Source organism: Zeus faber (genome assembly GCF_960531495.2).
Source record: "Zeus faber genome assembly, chromosome: 6".
NCBI lineage: Eukaryota > Metazoa > Chordata > Actinopteri > Zeiformes > Zeidae > Zeus > Zeus faber.
Window position 1 is genome coordinate 30,344,705 of NC_137201.1, and position 21,499 is coordinate 30,366,203.

The window sequence follows — 21,499 nt, forward strand, 5'->3', positions numbered from 1 at the left end:
AGGCTTTAAAACGCCACCTCTGTGGCACACCAGTTCCCAGGAGAAACAAAGTAGAAGTTTACTGATTTCATTAATCAACTCGCAACTCCCGTGGCGATGTAAGGGATGGTGCTGGATCAGTGACTGTTACAACAATACAAGAAAGTTCACAATTTTTATACAGTATATACAAATACATGCAACCCATTCATCCTCAAAATTTACCTCGGTTAATATGTTTAAGTGCCAACAGTGCTGCAACCAACAAAACAAAAAAAAGATTGTAAAAATAGAAAACCAAAGGGGGCGTTCAGTAAAACACTGGAGGCTCATTTGACCACAACATGCACTTGATGCTTGTCACTTGTCCCATGCTATCTATAGCTGCTTCTATTTTAAAATCTGTGAAAATAATTGAACCCCCCAGGAGCCTTGCAGCTCTCATGCAGACTCTCCCCTCATTTTTGGAAACGGTTCAACGCTTTATTGTTCTGCTGTTATAACTGCAGTCCAAGGAGAAGCAATGGCTTTGTGCAACAGTAAAGTATCAGAATGGAGAAGCTCTGGACACGCAGAAAGCGGTGTGTGTTTGTCGGCTGTTCTTCCCACCGGATCCAGGTTGACGGTTGTGATTGGAGACACTCATTTCTCTGAGGAGAAGACCCTTCTGGTGCAGAACTGTGACTATTTCCAGGCTCTGTACCGCTCCGGGATGAGGGAAAGCCGGCAAGACGAAATCCACCTCAAAAGCCTGTGCGCTCGAGGCTTCCTGGTCGCCATGGCAGTTTTACGAGATGAGAGACCCCTCCTGGACGGCGAGCAGATTGTCGAGGCTATCGAGTGTGCTGCGTTTTTACAGGTAGCATCACTTACCAAACATCTCATTGACCTCATTGATTCTGACAACTGTCTGCTTATGTTTCACACTGCTGCCACCTTCGGTCTGGGGGATCTCTATCGCGCTGCAGCGTTGTTTATCCGTAACATGTACCGTGATCTGGAGGTAGAGGTGAAGGAAACCTTTCCACCGGAACTGGTCTCTGACGTGGAGTCCGTATCCCCTAATGTCTTTGTGGCCGTAGGAGCACATACAATCTCCCCTGCCGATGCCCCGGTACACACTGCCTCCAGGACAGTGTGCTACCTGGATGAGGATAAGAACGACTGGAAGGTTTTAACAGACCTGCCGTTAGAGGCCAGCACCTCCATGGCCGGGGTAACGGTCTTGGACAACAAACTCTACGTGGTCGGAGGTGTAAGGGGAAGCTACACACAAGCTGTGGACTCGTGTTTCTGCTACAGTGTTGAAAACAATGAATGGAGTGTCCTGGCGAGTCTGGCACAGCTGCGCTACAATTTCCCGTTCCTAGGTCTGGATGGTCATCTTTACGCAATCGGGGGAGAGTACGAACGGACAGTCATGTCATCCGTAGAAACGTACGATGTTGAGACGAGGAGGTGGACATTTGGCGCCCATCTACCACGACCAGCAGCTGGGGCAGCGTGCACCAAAACCATGAGCAGGATATTCGTGTGTTTGTGGAAGCCAATGGAGACGACCGAGATCTATGAGTACCTCTCAGGGAAGGAAAAATGGTCTCTTGTCGCCACTCTGATCAAGCCCCAGAGCTACGGACACTGTATGGTGGGGCACCGGGATGACCTGTATGTCATTAGAAATGGCCCTTCAGATGACTTCCTTAGGTGTATGATGGATTGTTACAACCTGACCACAGGCCAATGGACTGCCTTGCCAGGACACTTTGCCAACAGTAAAGGATCCCTGTTTACATCGGTGGTGAGAGGAGACTCTGTGTTCACGCTTAACAGAAGCATGACGCTGGAGTATTCCATCGAGGGGAAAAACTGGAAGCCTAGGACTCAGAAGAAGGGCTTCCCTCGAAGCGGCTCGGTCTGGACATTCCTGCTTCAGCTGCCGACCTCAGCGCAGGGCTTTCCAGATCCTATGGCTAACGACAACAAAAATCCTCAACATGAACAGAAAAGATGAAGAGGGTTTAGGCTTAAGTGATAACAAAATAAAGTAGATAGACAAAGCAGGTGGAGAAGTGGAGATCGGTAGGTAGTAGAGGGTTGGGAGTGAAGGTTTAAAGATTTAGACAATAGATGTAGAAGACCATGATCGTATAGAGGTTCATTAAACCTCCACCATGTGCCTTTGCTGAACAGTCTGTATGGCCAAGAGTGTTAACGTAAATAATCTCGCTCTCTCTCTATCCACCCCACTTGTAGAAAACAGAAGGCCACATGTGGACGGCTTGACACGTGAATTAACTGACACGAGTCTTGGTTTCAAATATACAGCTACCTGCCTCACTTAAATGCATGATGATGAAAATGATGTTCCAATGGGTACGAACGATGCAATTAAAGCTTTATAATCAGGTCTTTGCTTTGTTGTTTTCATTCTTTAAATCTGGTTTATTTCATTGGAGATGTATTGGTTTGTTGTAGTAAACCTCTTACGAACAGCAGTACGTGCTCAAAGCCAAAGAGCTTGCTGAGTGAAAATTGATTAAATAAACTCTTCACCTACTGTTGGCACACAATTGCAGTGTCGTGCTGTAAGTAGATATACTCACAAACAGAAACCCTGAATTGACAGTGTGGTTCCTGTGCAGTATTCTTTATGCTGCAATAGCAATGCTCGAGTATCAAAATTACTTTAATGGCATCGAATGATTTGCATCAGTACTAAAATAGAAACTATGGCAACGATGGGGGTACAAAAGGAGAAAATACATAGAACAATGTGAAGGCAATCCATGCAAAATGTTGAGACTTAAATGAATTCATCTCCTCATTGTGAGTGAGCCAAGAATAAAGTGGTTTGTACGGGGAGATTAAATGTGTTATGCAATTTAATTTTTTGGTTTAAAAGGATATTTTTAAACCTAGGTCATTTCAGGTCAACCCAAGTTTATTTAGAATAGTCCTAAATGTTATTTATTTTGATTGTCTTCCATTTAACTTTATAAAATAAGTTAATTTGAATATTTTTTAGGATCTGTGTAAACTCAAGGTATCTGCAACAGTAATAGTAGCATTCGTATTAAAGTGTTGATTTAAGGCTCAGCCCCGTTGAGAGCTGTTTCTCAGTGTGATGAAGCCTCCTGATGTTTGCTGGTGTTGGATCTGAAAGGTCAATGTGACAGTGTGACAGATCTATCTGACAGATGGATTGCATGGAGGTCGGCCCTCAGCTGATGTGTGATATTTAGCCTTCTGGGCTGTTCAACTTCGCAGGAGTTCACTGTGCGACCTCCTAGAAATAATCATCAAAAAAGGTCAAAACAAGGTCATAGGTTATTGCTTCGTTCCTGTCCATCGACTCCGCTTAAACTCCGAAAGTGGCAAGATTTCTCAGTGCATCACATTTAAGAGTCTCTTATAACCAAAGTGTCCGAATGCCAGCGGCTCCAGGAGGGTGTAGCTGAGACATTGATACATGTCATATGTTGGCACTCAAATCGCACGCAAAGCCCACCATGTCATGTCAGCGGGTTCACTTCGACAACAAATTAAATGGAATGAAAGGTCGAGCGTGTTCAAGGTTAGAATAAGATGTTGTTATTTAGGGGTTAAAATGATACAACTCTCCAGCTCAATACATCAATAACACAGAGAAGTAACTCTTGTTTCTGTGACCTGCAGCGACAAGGCTAACTGGATTGGAAAACATAATTATGGATTACAAGATGTACGGTTCACCCTGGCTCTGTAAGTCATAGGCAATCATCGAAAAACAGCAAATTACATTACACTGTTAACTCTGCACTCTCTGTCTCTGTGTATGGCTGCTTGGTATTTTTATTTGTGGCCTCCATTTGATATATACAAGACGAGCCCCGCTTGTTTGCCCTTTATCACAGAGGGATTTACAGAGCCAGATTTACAGGATAATTTGACGACGCCCCCCAGCCATAAGCCGCCATGAAGGCGAGGAGAAATTCCCAGAGGATCCGTTATTGCTAAGAAGCAAGAAACCTTTCCAAGGAGCTGGGATCACCCTTCCAGCATGCATCACTGCGTAATAGGTGCTTATACCAAGATGCCAAAGCAAAAATAACCAGAGTTCAATCAACACTATAGTATTATCCATAAAGTTAGTAGTACATGTAAAAACAACACAAAGTGCAGGAATAGGTGTAGTGTCAATGCAAATATGGTTTGTTCCATATTTCTGTCATTTATTTTTCTTTTCATCAATTTCTGTATTTTTTCTGTTGCACAATACACCCAAGCAGACACATAAACACACCACACTAACAACATCCACCAACATAACACTAAAAATGCCAACAATACAATGACATGTCAATAGACTTCAAGACACTAACCACACACTAAAAGTTCCTGTTCTGTTTAATTCTTCACTTTATCATAATGAATACACTATGTGACTGCTATTTAACCAGTGACTGTTGTGAAATTGTAGTTAACAACTAGTGAAAGACCTTGTGACAGCATGGAAAGACAGCTGGCAGGAGGGACCAGACCCCACCAGGGCTTCCACAGGCTAGCTTCCCATGGCAGCGGGATCCAGCACACAAGGTGCTTGGGTCCCACCCAACAGGGATTATGCATCAACAGCTACTTCCTGAGAAACAGGTAGAGTCAGTTGGCTGAAGTTCAGCAGCAGGACAAAAACCAAAGACTGCAGAACATCAACAACACTGTCCCATTGGAGCCAGAGCCAGGCACAGGAGGGCAACCCAAACCCAGCCCATCTCAACCTGCAGCGGAAAAGAAGATCCAGGGACGAAAGTCCTGCAAAAAGGCAATGTGGGACGTGGAACTGTTTGGAGCGGTAGAGGGGAAGAAAACTACACTGACGATCCCCGTTAAGTACAGGAGGCAGAAGGAAATAGATTGTCTAGTCAGAAAAAGGAGGTAGCTGAAGAAGCAATGGAGGAAGGCCACAGAAAAGGAGAAGGAAGTTATGAACCTGTTTCAAGCAGACATCGAGAGCAGGCTTGCGACTATGAGAACAGCTGAGAACCTGGCAAAGAAGCGCAGAAAGAAGGGGTGGACAACAGCAAGCTTCTACAAAGATCCCTTCAAATTTTTTGAAGGGTCTCTTCACAAAGGAGAAGAGTGGAAGTCTCTCATTGTCAAAGGCATACCTGGAAAAACACCTGGACAAGTCCTGCACAGATAACCAACGTCACAAAGAGATTACCCTCCTACCTGACATGCCACCAATCCATCCACCGGAACACCATCTAGATATCAACCCACCTAGATGGAGTGAAGTGGAGGAAACTGTGCATAGGGCAAGGGTCCAATGGAGTTCTAAACAGGCTCTACAAAAATGCAAAAATGTGCTGCGATTCCTCTGAAGGCTCATGAAGGTGGTACAGCGCAAGCAGGAGATACCAACATCCTGGCGGACAGCCAGAGGAATCCTGTTCGCAGAGGAAAAGGACTCATCAGAAATCGAACAATTCAGCCTCCAAAATGTTGGGCAAAATCTTAGCCTGGTGGCTTACAGGCTGTCAGGATACCTGCAAAGAAACCATCTGATTGACACATCAATTTAAAAAGCAGGGATCTTAGGCCTCTCCATTGTCTGGAACATGCTAGCACCATCTGGTATCAGATCCAAGTCGCCAAGAAAGAGGGAACCACCCTTCACGTGGTGTTCCTGGACCTCGCCAACACCTTTGACTCAGTCCCTCACAACCTCCTCTGGACTGCTTTTGACTTCTTCATGGTCCTCACAAGCCCTCACAAGCCTCGTCAAGGCTTACTTCCAGCATGTGCAGCTATGCTTGACAACAGCAGACTACGCCACAGCGTGGCAACATCTTGAAGTGGGAATCATGGCCGACTGTCCCAAGAATAAGCTGAGCAAATCCAGAAGCATCTCCATTGTCAAGGGGAAGCTATCAGATGCTTTCACATCAAGGAAGTGGCTTGGTCTTCCCAGGTGCCTAAGCAGCATAGGGCTTTACGCAGAGGAGTCCTAGAGCTACAGTACAGCTCCCTACTCCAGCTAGGCGTACAAGTGCGCCAAAATAAGACTGGAGATGATGCTAACAGAGTCCAGTGATCTATTTGTAGCCTAAGCTACACCCATCCTGGCTACTGGGAGGACATGGATCCCATCAGAAGCAACCGAGCCGACAAAGGCAAGCTCGATCACAGGGAAATCGAGTGTAACAAGGGGGAAGTGGTCTTGTCTTTGGGGCCAGAACACCAGCGTAGAACAAGGCTACTTGGCCTCAGAGACGCAGGCTCGTGGTACAGGAGCTCTGTCAGCAAGAGCAGGCAGCTAGGTGCGAAGAAGGCCATTGCTCAGGCAAGGCAAGGGCAATGGATGAGATGGGAGGGAGTGGAGAAGAGAAAGATCTCCTGGAAAGAGCTGTGGGAAAATGGAGACTGTGGGAGTCTCTGCCCACGGGTACAGGTTTAGGCAGGGAGACAGGAGGGAGTCTTTCTTGCCATGGATTGCCGACCTGACGAGAATTTTATCATAAAAACTGAACCAAAAGGCTCGCTGGCCAACAGGATAAACGATAAAGAACAACGTGTTTGGGCGCAGGAGAAATGACGTTCTCGTCAGTCTTCTGGTCAGCTGACAAATCCCCTTTGCAAGACAGAAACATTTAGAAAGCTCCCTGTCCCGGATCGGACCAGTACGCACCACACAGGCAGTGATTCGGCCAACTCAGTGCTGCTGTGTGGTCATGGGAAAGGATGCCATGCTGTCGTCTGTGGCTGCAGCTTAACCACGGCCCTTGGTCCACCACATACCCCCACCACCTGACTTAGGCCGGCGAGCCATCCGGCCGACAGACGACTCCCCCCACCCCCCGGGGCAGGAGAGGAAGTTCAGCCACGACTATCTGCGCTGCTGGCCCATGGACCACCAAGGAAGTTAATGGGGGTGATAAGTTTGGGCAGGCGATACGGCTGAAAGCACCCCTTCATCCCCGGGGTCGTCTCCACATGGTGGTGGGGCCTCACAGGTAGGAGAAAACATCAGAGAAGTGACACTGAAGTGGGGGCACTTCTGCCCTCTGGGACAGAGGGAGATGGTCATGAAACAGGGCCGTGGTATGATCGGTCGCTTTTGGAACTTTCGGTTCCAACTCATCCCGCTCAATGACCCACGTGACCAGAGCCACGGACGCCCCCTCCCGCCATTCATGTGATAAATCTGTGTTGACTCTGTCTGTGAGACCATTCGACCTCATAATCCACCTCTCCAACCCGTCTTTTGACCACAAAAGGCCCTTGCCAATTTGCGAGCAATTTAGAGCTGGACGTAGGGTGCAACACTAACACCTTGTCTCCTGGTGGGACTGTCTGAGCCGAACCATTGACACACATCTGCCCAAATGCCCGGCCAATAGAAGTGGCCATTATACGCTGTCGTGTTTAATCGTGATCGAGGTGACCAGCTATCGTGTTATCGTGAGCCGCCTGTAAGAGCATTTCCTGGCGGCCCTTCGGCACCAACAACTAGGTTATTTCCTCTCCTGTCTGAGTGTCACAGCTCACACCAAATTACCTGTCCCTTATCACTGAAAAATAGTGAGTGCGGCGTGTGCAACAACGCAGCTGGAAAGTAAAGATCCGACCAGTCAAAGTAGGCTGCAGAGGATTTGTAGCCATATCAATGTTAAGGCTACTCCGGGAGATGGGAGTGAAATGGAAGGCTCACCGGCAAGAAGTCGAAGACCTCTCCAGAACTGATGATGAAAAGGGCAGGCAGTGGCTCTGGATGAAGAGAAAAGACTCCACCTGGGCCCTCAGGTAAGAAGATGGGGTTCTTCCAATATCTGTGAGCTACTTAGGGAACAAGCTCCCTCTCCATCTCTACAAGGTGGTAAGAGGGGAGAGGGGGAAAGGAGGGAAGCCCAGACAGGCAGGAGAGTGGCATGCTACAGTCCTGGCCACCACTCTCTATACTCCGCTTACTGTATGCTTCACAGAAAGAAAACTGATTTGACTTGCCAAAAGAAGCAGAAGGAATACCTACCAACATGTTCCAAGACAGGCTGAAGACCTCTCAAGAACTGCTGAAAAGGGTGAGAAAGGCCTCCACCTGGACCCTCAAGTGGGGAGATATCTAGGCATCTATGGGGTGAGCTCAGGACGCCTCTGAACCTTATGGAGGTGTCCTGGGCCTATCAGAAAAACATTGGTGAAAGAGGGTGCCCACTTGATAACCCAGATGATGCCATCACTCATTTGACCATCCCACATAGTCTAGACAGCATGTCTCATGTATGCAGTTAAGGGATACTAACATCTCGTCCTAGATAACAGATCTGTATTGATTATACTGAGCACAGTGTCCGGGATAATGTATTTTCCCATCAAGATCTTTCTTCATCTATAGTATACTACCTACGTTATGCCGACCAGCAATACACTGCCAAAAGCCAAAAACGCACATCCATCATCACAAACAAGAGAGCTCAAATGTGTTCTGAAAGTTAACAATTGCACTAGACACAGACAATTAGTAAATAAAGTTTAGTGTTTGGAATGGCTGTGCTTTGGAAATGAACACACAAGATTGTATTTTTATATGTAGTGCCTAATATAGAGGGTGAATGGATTTTGCCAAACATGTGATTTCGAATTGCAAGCTCAGTGAAAAGCAGGAAATGTGAAATGTGACTCGGTTTAGGTACATGAGTTTCAGGGTTTGGCCAATTGTGTCTCAAGTTCCAGTTTAAGTGTGTGCATTTTGTAACACACACAAACAACACAGCAGCAACACATAAACTCCCCATCAGCAATGAGCTAGCTCTCTGCTGGCTCCAGTTCATCTCAGTGGCAGTATTCTCCCACACACACAAGGCTTCTGTTTTTCTGTCCACCATGGCAGCCCCAGCCTTGGTTTCCTGTTGGCACTGGGTGGACAAGCGTGGGGGGGTTGGTTGGTCTAGAAGCGCCAGGCAGGGTCAGTGCCAGGCAGGGCGAGGCTTAGCGGACAGCTGGGCCCAGGCCAGGCCAGCCACCAATGCTAAATATGTCCATTCTGACCCAAAATACACAGAGCATGGGTTCAAGCAGGGACAGAGCTCCCATGCAAACATACTCTGTGACCCCCCCCCCCCTTCCCTCCCACAGACTGGGCTCCAACATTCTGGGGGCTACGCAGACGGGCGTATGCCGTCCCGACATGTCGACACGGCGGCGGGACACACCACGGACACACAGCGTCTGTCCTAATGGACCCAGGGTGGCCAGCAAAATCTGCCCCTGGAAATAAATCGCGCGATGAGTGCGTTTTAGTGCACGAGCCGTGAGCTGCCTGCTCTGCGCTGTCGTCCTTCGACACGGTCCAGATTGTCCGTTTGAAACAACAAGTGTTCTCGTTCAACTGTTGGACTGCTCGTCTCGCTGTGTCTTGTGAATATTTAATGGTATGTAAATTAAATTGATTTACATATAATATTTGTAGACAAGACATTGTGCATTGTGTTATTGTTATTGTCACACAATGCTTTACCTTTACGTTCATTTCCCTATTTACCCACAACATAGCAGAGCACACCACAAATTGGCCTCCCTCACTGCTTGCTTTGCCTCCAAGGTTTTTTCTCTAATCCCATTTGCCCAAGTTCATCTGAGGTTAACGCTTGGGGCCTGTGATCCACGCGTCCAGTACAGTCATGTGAGGTCAAAGCCGCCTGAAGCCACAGAGCGCGCTCCGTGTGGCCCCAACAGCGCGCAGATGGCGAACCTTTCCACGGGATCGAGATCCCCCTTCCCCCTTTCAGGATGGAGAAATGTGTATGAGGTGCCCTTGCCAACATAGTATGGCAAAACCAATAAACAGACAGATTATCCATAAGATTACTGGAGTGGTAGATTTGTAAAACCGAGCAATGCAAATATTGGTTGCTGAAAAATTCTCGCATTTTTTCCCTTCAATTGCCCTCCTATCCAATGCCCCTCCACACAACCCTAACAACACACTTTGAGAAACAGGAGCAACACACTAGAGACGCCAGTTTACTCACATTGAAAAGAGAGCTTTTGGCGCATACGGACACAATTAAAACAAGACGCTAATGAAAAGAAAAGACAATGTTTGGAGTTTAGGTGCGGCAATTTGAGTGAGCTCCACCTACAGTATGTGAACTATCCATTATTTTGCCAACAGTTCAAGGGCAAACATACAAACACAAGCCAACAACACAGTAACCACTGTTGAGCCAAACAGGACCACTCACCTATGGCCTTTTTTCTGTCATGGCGGTGATTTCAGTGAACAATTACCCCTGTTTGGTTCCCCTCCAAAGTCAGGCTAATCCTGTTTAGGTTTAGGGCCTGTGGTCCTCTCCAGTCAAGTGAGGTCAAAGCCGCCTGAAGCCATGGAGCGCGCTCCGTGTGGCCACAACAGGCCGCAGATGGCAGGCCCGTCCGACCGCCTCCAGACGCAGATAATCTTGGACACCTTCACCGCCGACGGAAACAAGCCTAACTCGGCGTGACATGGCGCCCTTGCCAGTCATCCGGAATAAGAAAGAGGTGTTAGGCGGGATGGTAGAAAGCAGAAAAATAGGCGTAAAAAGTAGAAAAATAAGCGTGGCCGAAAGCTCACTCCACTAGAAGGTACGGCGATGCGGAGTGCATGTCAAGCGCGCCGCAGATGAACCCAGTCATCCTTAACCGTGCACAGGACAGGATGACGTAATGAAATACAGAATCCCTCTCGTGCTACGTTGTGTCACGCACAGTGCTTGAAGTGGAAAACAATAAGTGCCACTGCTCCTCTTTATTCATATGTTGGTGTGGGAGGGGGTGGGGAGGATATAGCCCCGTTTATAAATCGACCTAGCCCCGGTTTAGCCCCCCAAGAATTTCACAACAATTTCATAATAATACAAAATATTTTTTATAATAATAAATGTATGAAGGTAAGGGTCCGTTCGCATTCTGACCCCTTTTCACTGACCACTGATGCCACGCTTGCAGGCTGTGAGGTGTGTGTGTGTGGAACAGCTGATGCTGCGTTCCGTTGAAATCAGAACTCGGAAAATCCAACCTCATACGTGGAAAAGTGTAAAGGAACGGGCATTTCGGTTGGAACTTCAGAGCTGATCACTGGCGCCCGAGTTTACCAAGATAACAGATCTGGCGTCACGGCAACATGGTGCTGGGCGCCGTTAACGGTGAACAATGTTCCCTTTGTGGACATGTAGGTTGTCATTTACTTTAACACGTGTAACGTTGTTTTGAACTACTCTGTCGATTTTCTATCGGTAGGGACTACCTTCACTAATTATAGTTTTCAGATTTCCCATAGAATCACTTCATGCTGCCTCTCGACTAAATTCTGAGTTTCTAATCCACCTGAACCAGAGAGCGCAGCAAACAGCCTTTACCAGCGATGGAACGCAACTGGTGCAAAAGATAAACCAGCTGTCTCGACCAAAAGGGGGCAAAATCTAATGTGTCAATATATGGCCAATATATGGTCAATGATGCCATGACAACCCCCCGAGCCGGAGCTCGCAGCTTGTGCGTTCTAATAATAAAAAAAAAAATGCACACTCCGACTCAATAAAATATGATATTTTACAATTTGTCCACTTGATTTGTCCACTTGAGAGGGCAGAACAGACACCGGCGGCTTGTGAGAAGCACCGGTGCGCAAGAAAAAGTGCCGGTGAGTACCGAGCCACTTCCTGCACACACGCCTCTTTTTACTCAATTGTTCAAAATTAGCACAGGAAGCAAAAGGTCTACCAGAGACATCTTTCAATTGCCTCAGAGGAAAACTCCACAAATACCTTTTTTTAGAATTCTTTTAAACTGAGCTCCGTCAGTGCTTGGGTTTACTCCGCACATCAGAATCCACAAATATGTTTTGACAGGTTGATAAAATGAAATGCCACGTCTTCCGGCGTTTTTGATTCGGCGCTGTTGCTGAGAGAAGGTGATAAAAGCACAGGAATGGCAGGTAAATGTTTAAACCGGTTCACCGAGTCCACTGCCATTCCTCCGCTCCCGCTGACTACAGCCGCAGACACGTGTATTTATAGCTGAAGCGAGAAGAAATACGTTTCCAAGACAAGTCGACGCTCCCGCCTGTTTTAACTCGGTGACCCGTCGTGAGAAAAGCACTTCTAAGAGACGCCTCGCGCCGCTCAGAGGCACCGCCGGGCTTTGAGGAAATGAGGATACAAACAAAAAAACAGCAATTATGTGGCTGTCACATTACGCCTCCATGTCATTCAAATGAGGGTCCAGGAAATAGGAGAGAGAGAGAGAGAGAGAGAGAGAGAGAGGGAGTGGCCCCAACACAATATTCATTAGATAGTAGAGGACAGATAAATCTTCATTTTTTTCAATCATTTTGTCGTTCTTGTGACTTAATGAGTGCGACGTCAGCCATTGGAACGTGATTGATGAACCCCTCCCCAGTATGACTTAGGCCGGTGCAGGTATCGCTGTTTTGAAAAATAGTTTTACATGAGAAAATGCGTGTTCGGGCATCGGGGAGCTTCCTTCGTGGCGAGGATTTTCTGGACTTGGCGGCTTCGTCCATGTTGCTTCCCAGCGTCCAAGCTCCTTTCGAGTCGACTGGAACGGGATTGAATGACATCGAAAGGAGTCACTCGTCTCAGAGGAGGAAGGTCTCAGACGGGTGCGTGCAGCCGGCGCTGGAGACGCTCGGAAGGCGGCGGGAAAAGTACCTGCGTAACAAACACAATGTGCCGGAAAGCGTTCGAACAGTCAACCGTCACGGGCTCTCTGTGTGAAAACAATGTTTTTGCCGAGATGCGGGGCTGTTATTTTGGGTCACCGAGGCCGTGTTGGCATTATGTGTCATTTGCTTCATGCCTGTGTTGACGTAAGAGCGAAGCGTGTTTTTTTGTGTTTGCGTGTTATCATCCAACCCGGGCTGCGTAAGGCAACGGAGGAATTAGGTCATTTCTAAATAAAGCCTTTTCTCACGCACAAACACGCACATGCACGGCACACACACACACACAGACACACACACTCACACACGCGCACACACGCACACACACACACACACACACATGCACGCATGCACGCACACAACACACACAGGCGCACACACGCATGTACGCACGCACACAAACACTCAAACACACACGCGCGTGATCGCTCGCTCCTGCACGTGCTGTCACGTGCAAACACACACCATGCGCACACACACACACACACACACACACACACACACACACACAAACAAAGGAAACAGGAAACTGGCATTAGGAAAGTTTAGGAAGCACTTCAACGTCCTGTTTCTAGTCTCTTGTGTTAGCGCAGAGTCAATAAAACCCTGGAAAATGGTTTGTGACCGTTTGTGACAAGCTTTGCATAATTAGGGAGTCTGCACAGTCCTGTGTTTTCTGTTGCTCTCTTTCTGCCTTTCTTGTCCTCTGTTAAAGCATACCAGGAATCATCCAGTTTTCCAGCAGCTATTGCAGCAACATCAGGGCCCAAAAAAAGATATATATATATATATATATATATATATATATATATATATTTTTTTTTTTTTACATGTTTTGCTTGTTGAATCACTATGCATGAAATCCTTTTTCTCTCTTCCTTCGCTCCTTTTGCAATCAAGCTCTTGTTCGCAGCCGGCAGTGCGTGAAGATGAGGTGTTTTGTACTGTTTCTCTCCCTCTCCCTTCTCAACCCCCCCCCCTCTCTCTCTCCCTCCACATCATGTCACTTCACCGTTCGTGCAGGAATCCCGCTGTAGTATCCGAGTGCCTGCGGCCCGCGGTGATTATTACAGGATAGCAGTCCCTGAACCGGGCTCTGTTGAACAACGCTCTCAGGAGCGCCGGAGGAAGGGGGGGCATCTGGGATGGATTGGTGAACGGGATCCCAAATCAGATCATCAAGCTCGATCCGCAACTGGACGCGACGCGGATGTATCAGCGCGTTGTTTGACACGGGCCGGCCGAGGGGGACACTCACCCTCAGCCCTCCGCAGCAGACAGCAGCTCTTTAAGTCGCCGTGAGTGACGGTCATTTCCCGCAAAACCGCGGCGGCGCCGACACAGACCAAAGGGGGAAAAAAAAGAAAAAGAAAACACACCCTGAAACCCCCCCCGTGTGCCTCCTTAATGCTACATTTGTTTAAACAGGACCAATTTTTCTATGACCTCAGCCAGCAGCCTCCAGACAGAGCCCCTTTCTTCCACCAAAGAAGACCATTTAGGGGCCTGGCACTCGCAGCCAACACTTTGCACATTGTTGACAAGGAGGCGACTGTGAACAACATGCAGCCGGGGAGAGAAACATCAAGATATATCAACTGTACGGTGACTTTTTGGTGATTTTTGGTCAAGATAGATCAACTGTACGGTGACTTTTTGGTTGAAACATATCTATAACCGTAACTATTAGTATGGGAATTAGCCGTACAAAGCCGCAATTAAATCATGAGTGAACCGGAAAAAGTCGGACACATTCGGAGAGTTGGTGTACTGAACCAGTGGGTCTCAATGTGGGGTCTGGGGACCGCCAGGGGTCAATTCAAGAGGTCCCAGGGGGTCCCCAGCCAAATGATGATAGTCTTGTCTATATACAGGTATGTAGGTTTGGACTAAATAATATCTAACAACAACAATCTTCTCAGATTGGCGTCCCAAGAGGCAAAATCGTACTCAATGGGGTGCGGCGCCTCATGCCTCGCACACTGAGGCTCCTTGACATGAAAAAAGGTTGACGATCACTATCCTTATAATGATACCGCCATGTGAAGGAAGTAAGCCACCGCGTCAGGGGGCCTTACTCCGGTAGATCACGGCGATATCACGGAAACGTGAAGGCTCGATGGGGGCTCGGGCCTGAAGGTTGGAAGGGAATATAACCAGCGGCTTTCCAAACACAGGAAGTTGTAGCGCTACATTCGACTGACAGTGAGAGTCGGCAGACGGTAACGCACGCCGACACGTGGACGTTGACTCCCGTGACGCAATGGACCCTGTCCCCCTGGCGGCCTTCCAAAGCCTCGGCCCCAGGACGGAGGAGCATTTTCGTTCCTTCTCCCCGCACGTACGTGGCTTTTACTGTTTGTTGTTTTGCGTGGCGACAGTAACACGCCTGCGAGACATCACCGTGTTTAAATAATTCAGACGCCGACGTGCCAGCGTGCCAAGTTACCCCTGGTAGCCTGAAGACAGGGGGGTGGGGAGTTCTCAGGGATCTCCTGATGGATAGAGCTCTTATTTGTGGCCCGGTAGATCCAGAATGGCCTCTTGTTCCTCACTGTAGACACGCCGGCTCCAGCTGAGGAGATTTGGTCTTAATTTGGAGGGGTGGGTGGGTGCGGGGGGAGGGGGGTCACCGTGTGAAAACGGAGGGCTGTGCGACGGCAAAGGAGAGAGAAGAAAAAGCAAAGAGGGGGTTTGGGGGGGTTGAGGTCATAGCTGGTGCTAGGCTACCTCACTGGAGGCTTTGTTTTGGTGGTGGCTGGAAACTGTGGGACGAGCCAGTCTCTCGCTCCCGCTCTCTCTCTCTCTCTCTCTCTCCGTTTGTCTCTCTCTCTTTCTCCCTGTCTTCCGTTCATTAATCCTTTGCTTTCTCAGCCTCTCCCTCCCTCTCTCACTCCCTCCTTTTCTCCCTCTCTCTCCCTCTCTCTCTCTCTCTCTCTATAACACTGTCACCTCATCGATGCAGCTCATCCCTTTCCCTCCTCTCTGCCTGTCTCTCTCTCGCTATCTCCCCCTGTCTCCCTCTCTACAGCCCAAGGGCCCCTCTGGTTCGAGGAGACAAGAGTCTTTTCAGTGTGGGAAGAAGGGAAGGTTTCCGGTCTGAGGTCATGGCGTTGGTGTGTGTGTCAGAATCAAGTGTGTCAGGCCAAGTCCGTTTGCCTGACTCGACTCGTACACGCGCACGCCGCAGAGCTGAGCGGGCTCCGGCACATTCCACGCGGGGTTCCGCAAAGTGGACGTTCATTCGTTTTTAATTCAGACGCTTTATGTAAAGGCGGCCTCCCTCCCCGAGGAGGAAACAATGCCGGTGTGAGATCTTCCAGCAGCTTCCAGAATGGAGGAGTGTCACTGCTCTTGAATGAAGGAGAGGGGTTCTCAAAGCGTGGGCGCCGGCCCCCTAGAGGGAGGGGTGGAGGAACTACAGGGGGTGGGGGGGTTGCTGGTGATCTTTTTTTTTTTTTTTTAATCAATCCCCGTGGGAAAAATGGCTTCTCCACATTTGTCTCATCCCAGTATCTTATTAACCTTGGAGCAGGGGACCGGGGACCAAATCCGGCTCTGGACCGATGCTCTGGACCCTACTGTGCCATGCATTTCTTTACTGACTGAGGTTAAAGGATGCAAAGCAAAACCAACGTTAACGAATGAATGTGTTATTGTAGGATTATGTTATGTTTTATTCTACATCTTTCATTAAATAAATAAATAGCAAACAGCTTTGAGGACCATAACAACGCTGAATTTTGTTGCAGGGCAGACACCAAATTTGTCCTGGATCCCTGTCCTGGAAGGCCTGTGCTTTCAATTAAAAATTAATCATTATTTAAAAATATGGATTTTTTTTTTGGTCCATAAATTATTAATTCCTCATATGGTGCACAAACATCAGCCCATTTCCTCAGCATCTGGGTGTGATGTCTCTCCCTTTCCCTCCCTTTTTCCCTCTCTCTGCCTTTCTCCATCTCTACCCCTCCCTCTCTTTCTCCCTCTCTCCCTCTCTCGACCCGATTCTCTCTCTCTCTCTCTGTAGAGTCAGAATATCTGTAGCGTTGGATGCTGCAATGCTGCTTATAATCCTCTCTTACCTGCACTCTCCCTCTCTCCATCCCTCCATCCTTGTGCATCACGGGAGCTCCCCCCCTCCCTCAATCCACCTCCCAAATGTTCTCCTCTCAGCCTGCAGTGTGTGTCTGTGTGTGTGTGTGTGTGTGTGTGTGTGTGTGTGTGTGTGTGTGTGTGTGTGTGTGTGTGTGTGTGTGTGTGTGAGCGTGTCCCTGATTCACCCGTCTCCTGCAAAAACATCACAAGGTTTTTGTATTAAAGTGACAGCACACCCACTCCACACTGAAGCCGAGAGACAAGACATGGCAGTGCCCCCTCTCTCTCTCTCCCTCTCTCTCCCTCTCTTTCCCTCTCTCTCTCTCTCTCTCTCTTTCTCTCCCCCTCTCTCTCTCTCTCTCTCTCTCCTCTCCTCTGTCGCCATTAATTCTTCCCCTCTGTATCCCCGATGTCTTTCCTTGCCACCGCGTCTCTCCCCTCCTTCTCTCCTCCTCTTTCTCCCCTTCATTCTCGTTCCTTCTCTCCTTCCAGACACTAATCAATCACCTCATTGTGCTGCATCTTGTAAGACGGTACATTCTCTTGAGCAGCCCAGTAAAAGTGTCTCTCTACATCAAGGAAAATAACAGTGACTGTATAATTAAGGAGGAGAAAGATAAAATACATTTTAAAACAAAATGCAAATTATGATGCAAAGTGACTGAAATGAAAAACGTCACAATATGCCTATAATAAAAATGCACAAAAGATTATGTGCAAAGAAATGTTTGAATTTATTGCATTTTTTGGGATTTATTTTAACCTTTATTTTAAGATAGATCTAAAGGACAGTGGGGGGACGAGCCCAGCCCTCCATTGCAGTGGGCTACAAGCTGCTCTGGACGTCAATAAAACTTCCCGTAGAAGGAGAGAGGGGGGGAGCGAGAGAGCGGCAGAGAGGGAGAGATGGAGAGGTAGAGAGGAAGAGATGGAGAGGTAGAGAGGGGGAGAGGGATAGAGAGATGGAGAGAGAGGGAGAGACAGAGGGAGAGAGAGGTAGAGAGGGAGAGAGGGAGGAATTTGCAGAGCATTGTGCTGCATTCTCCATCAGACACAAACCCCCTGACCCCCAAACTGAGCCACTCCCTCTCTCCTCCCCACCATGACACCTGCAGGATGGATGGGGAAAGGCAGCTTATAAAACCTTTTGCATAATCTAATAGTGTCCAACTGCAGCCATTACATCCAGGAAGAGGGCATTTGCCCTCCAAATTACCCTCCTACTTTAGCCCCCCCACCGCTCCCACTTTTGCTATGCGCATTGTTCTTTCCAATCCGTGCCACTTTCAGCTCACCGTGTATTTAAATTATATCAGATCGGTGGTGCTTGCAGAGCAGCCATCACCTTGAAGTTCCTGCCCAATTTTCTGAGGCCCCTTGGTTAAATAAAGTTATTTGACCAGCATTTTCTCATATCAAAGTATCAAGCCGCACAATAAAATACACCAAATCACCGGGAAATTAAGTTGACAATTGTTTTCTGGGAAACTCAAGTTTAAAAAGAGGCTTTGTGAGGTTATTTTAGGTTGGGTTATATGGAGGTGAGGGCAGGTTTTGGACACATGTATTCTGCACGGTATGGGGGCATGGCAAGTAAGTGCATCTCATCATTTACAATGCAACCATGGCAACCCATGATAAACACAGCCGATTCTCACCAATGGCGCTAGCCGGTGTGTGCGTTAATAACAAAAATCAAGCGTTAACATAGTGAGGTGGAGGATGATTCCTCCACCCTGACCTGAAAATGATGATGGATCGCTGAAAAGACTTGAAAAGGCTGTGGTCATTCAGTTGCAAAGAGGCAGAACCACCGTGACTAAAAGATTTTTTTTTTTTTTCATTTCATGCCAGCTGGGATAATCATACGCCACTTTTTGGAAAGTACTGTTTTGACAAGAGCACGATTGGTGGTTAATCAAATACAGCGTAGGGGAGTAGGAAAGAGAAAAAAAAAAAAACATGAAATAGCTGAAAAGTGCAAAAGAAACGCTGGAAGTAGATAGAGTTGAGCTGAGGACAGCAGGTAGGGAAGGGGGGTGGAGAGAAAGGAAAGAGGAGCGTGGAAGACATCCTCATGAGGTTTGATTTGTGCGTAAGTGACAAAAGGTTCTCCAGACTCATCTCCTCATCTTAACCTCCTCGCTTGCAGGAGTCTTCGCTGCAGTTACATATTTCTCTATTTTAAAGCTGAATATGGTTAAATTACATGTTTGTTCTGATGTTTAGCTGAAAGCCATTTTTGTTTTGTTGCTTGTACTTTCCTTTTTGTCAAAGCGTTTCGACTCTGGAGTCTGTAATTTCACTCCTGTTTTTGGGCCCTGCGCCGCTGTTTGTAGCTCCCTGAGAGTTTCTCTGTATATAATCAGTCTGACCACATTACCACACACTGTCTGCACACCCCCGCACTCCTAATTCAATTCACTTTTTTGGTTCAATTTTAAGCGCCTCATTGGTACAACGGGCAGATGTGGCGCCAAAGCGTTGAAAATTTACTGGATGGCGATGGGTTCTGCAGCGTCCGGGGTTATTATTGCACATGGTTCCAGGTGGATTCAAGCATCACACACATCACTAACGTCGCATGTTAAGACGGGATTATCATTGTGACGTGAGAAGGAGCCACGCGCTCATCCACAAGATCCTTTAGATCCTGTAGGATCATTTCATGGTCATTTCCAGGAAGTTTTCAAGTTAATTCACAGCTACAAATGAATTACTTAAGATTGTTAGGGAAATAAGAGCGTGATAATGAGATAATAAGTTCAAGTTCAAGTTCAAGAGATTATTTGTCACATACGTATACACACGGTCATGCATATATGCAGTGAAATGTCGTGACAACCGGTGATGATGCACAATAATATAGTAATAACAGTCTAAAATGCTACCAACATTCGTGCATTAGGTGGTATGCATTAAGTTTCCCCCCTTTCTCCCCTTTTGATGAGGATTTTAAACTTCACAATTTGAAGTACTACTAAGGGACACGGTGATTTGTTCTATAAATACTACGTTTGGTTTCGCGTGAATCCTACTCAGCGGCATTCCCTGGAGTGTTTCTGCGGTGTATGTAAAGCAGCCTCGGCCAGCGGGGCGAGGTAGATAGACCGGTGCATAAAAAGTCTTCCATCTCTAATTTGATCCATTAGTCTCTGTAGTCCACGCACTCTCTTATCATACGAAGACGTCTTGTTGACAAATAGTACATTATCCTTAAAGCGCTAATATCCCTCTGATAAGGATCACCGTAGGTTAGCGCACGTGACAGCCTCCTCCATTTAGACGTAACGTATCTCCTCTCCTCCTGCTCGCAGCGTTTATTAATCTGCCCGTCGCCCGCGGGAACCCAGCGTCCGTGGAAATGCATAGTGCATATTAAAGAGGCTCGCCCCCTTAGGAGAGCTTCCACGCTGTGCTCGCACGTAGAGGTGAGAAAATCTAAGTTTTGAGGCCTGCCGACGTCCACGCGCTCCTTGGATCCGCCCGAAGCCGCTCGGAAAGTTCAAATTCACACTATCAGGGCACACACTAGGCCTGATTTTAGACGGATGATTTTAGACTACTTCATGTGGACTAACTGAAACGGCCTGTCTCAGTCATGGTTTGCAATAGTCTCAGAAAAAAAATCTGATTTTCTGGAAGGAAGATTAGAGCGAAACTAATTGAAGTCTTACAGTATGTTAAACCTGATCAGAGGCAGGTTTACAGTGTCTTTGGATTAATGGACGTGGGCCTCCAGGTCAACCTTGACGTAGAGAAAGTGGATAATCTGAACTAAGACCAGCACCAGGGCCAGGCAGAAGGAGCTGACTGGTCCTTCCTTCATGACCTTCATCCAGGACTTCCTAGTCCGGAACTAATTCGACTTAAAATATAACTGCAGGCAGCAATACACAGGGTCCAGTTCATTCGTTTTAGGTACATGTTGGGAGTTTTTTGGTTTCTGTGAAATGCATCACAATTCACTAAACTTATAAACATCAAACATCGTGGAGCTCCGTCGTGGAGTTACGTCCATAGTCCTTTTTTTTTAAATATTGTGACTGACCTTAAGGACTGGATTTTAGACCAATGGGTTTTTTATTGTTCTTTATTTTTCGGCATCTGGATCAATAACAAAAACAAACTTTGTAATTACTTTGCATAACAATAATAATAAATACATTTTATTTTCTAAACATAAGAAATAAATGTTAGTTATAATGACTTTATTGTATTTTTTCTGTTAAGAATCTACAATTGGAAAATTCTGTTTAATAGACGACTTGTCTATATTGTAATGCAGACAACATTTATGGAACTTTAACGGGTATTTGTCATTATAATTATTATGGATATCATGTAAAAACTTGTCAATACTAAATCTGTTACTTTTAGCTGTAGGAAACTGATTATACATCACGTATTTTCAAAAGATATATTTTTTTACTTTTAACCAAATTTTGTCATCGTTATAACTTACCTTGTTGTATGTAAGTACATCTGGAGTCTCAATGATGGCAGATGACGTCGTGTGTGTGTCAATTATGATGTATTTACGTAGGTTTATGTATTTGCAGAGATTTACGATAGTCAAACTTACATAATTTTAGTGGTGAATCTTTTCCTTGGATTACATTTTCAATAAGTTAAGTTTCCATGAAATATAAAAAAAAACATTGTGGTATTTCTGTAAGTAATTACCATATCACGGCTTCTATTTTTCTGACGACTCGC

At 46.9% G+C, this 21,499-nt stretch overlaps 1 protein-coding gene across 1 annotated transcript; it reads left to right on the top strand.

Annotated features, from left to right (window-relative positions):
* The first annotated feature begins 419 nt into the window (after positions 1-419).
* Positions 420-2,380, top strand: kbtbd13b (kelch repeat and BTB domain containing 13b). Its single transcript, XM_080002287.1, has one exon. The coding sequence runs from the start codon at positions 503-505 to the stop codon at positions 1,988-1,990; it is 1,488 nt and encodes a 495-aa protein (XP_079858413.1). The 5' UTR covers positions 420-502; the 3' UTR covers positions 1,991-2,380.
* Positions 2,381-21,499: the final 19,119 nt, after the last annotated feature.

Excerpts from the sequence above, each read along its gene's own strand:
- kbtbd13b (XM_080002287.1), top strand. The coding sequence starts at position 503 with ATGGCTTTGTGCAACAGTAAAGTATCAGAATGGAGAAGCTCTGGACAC.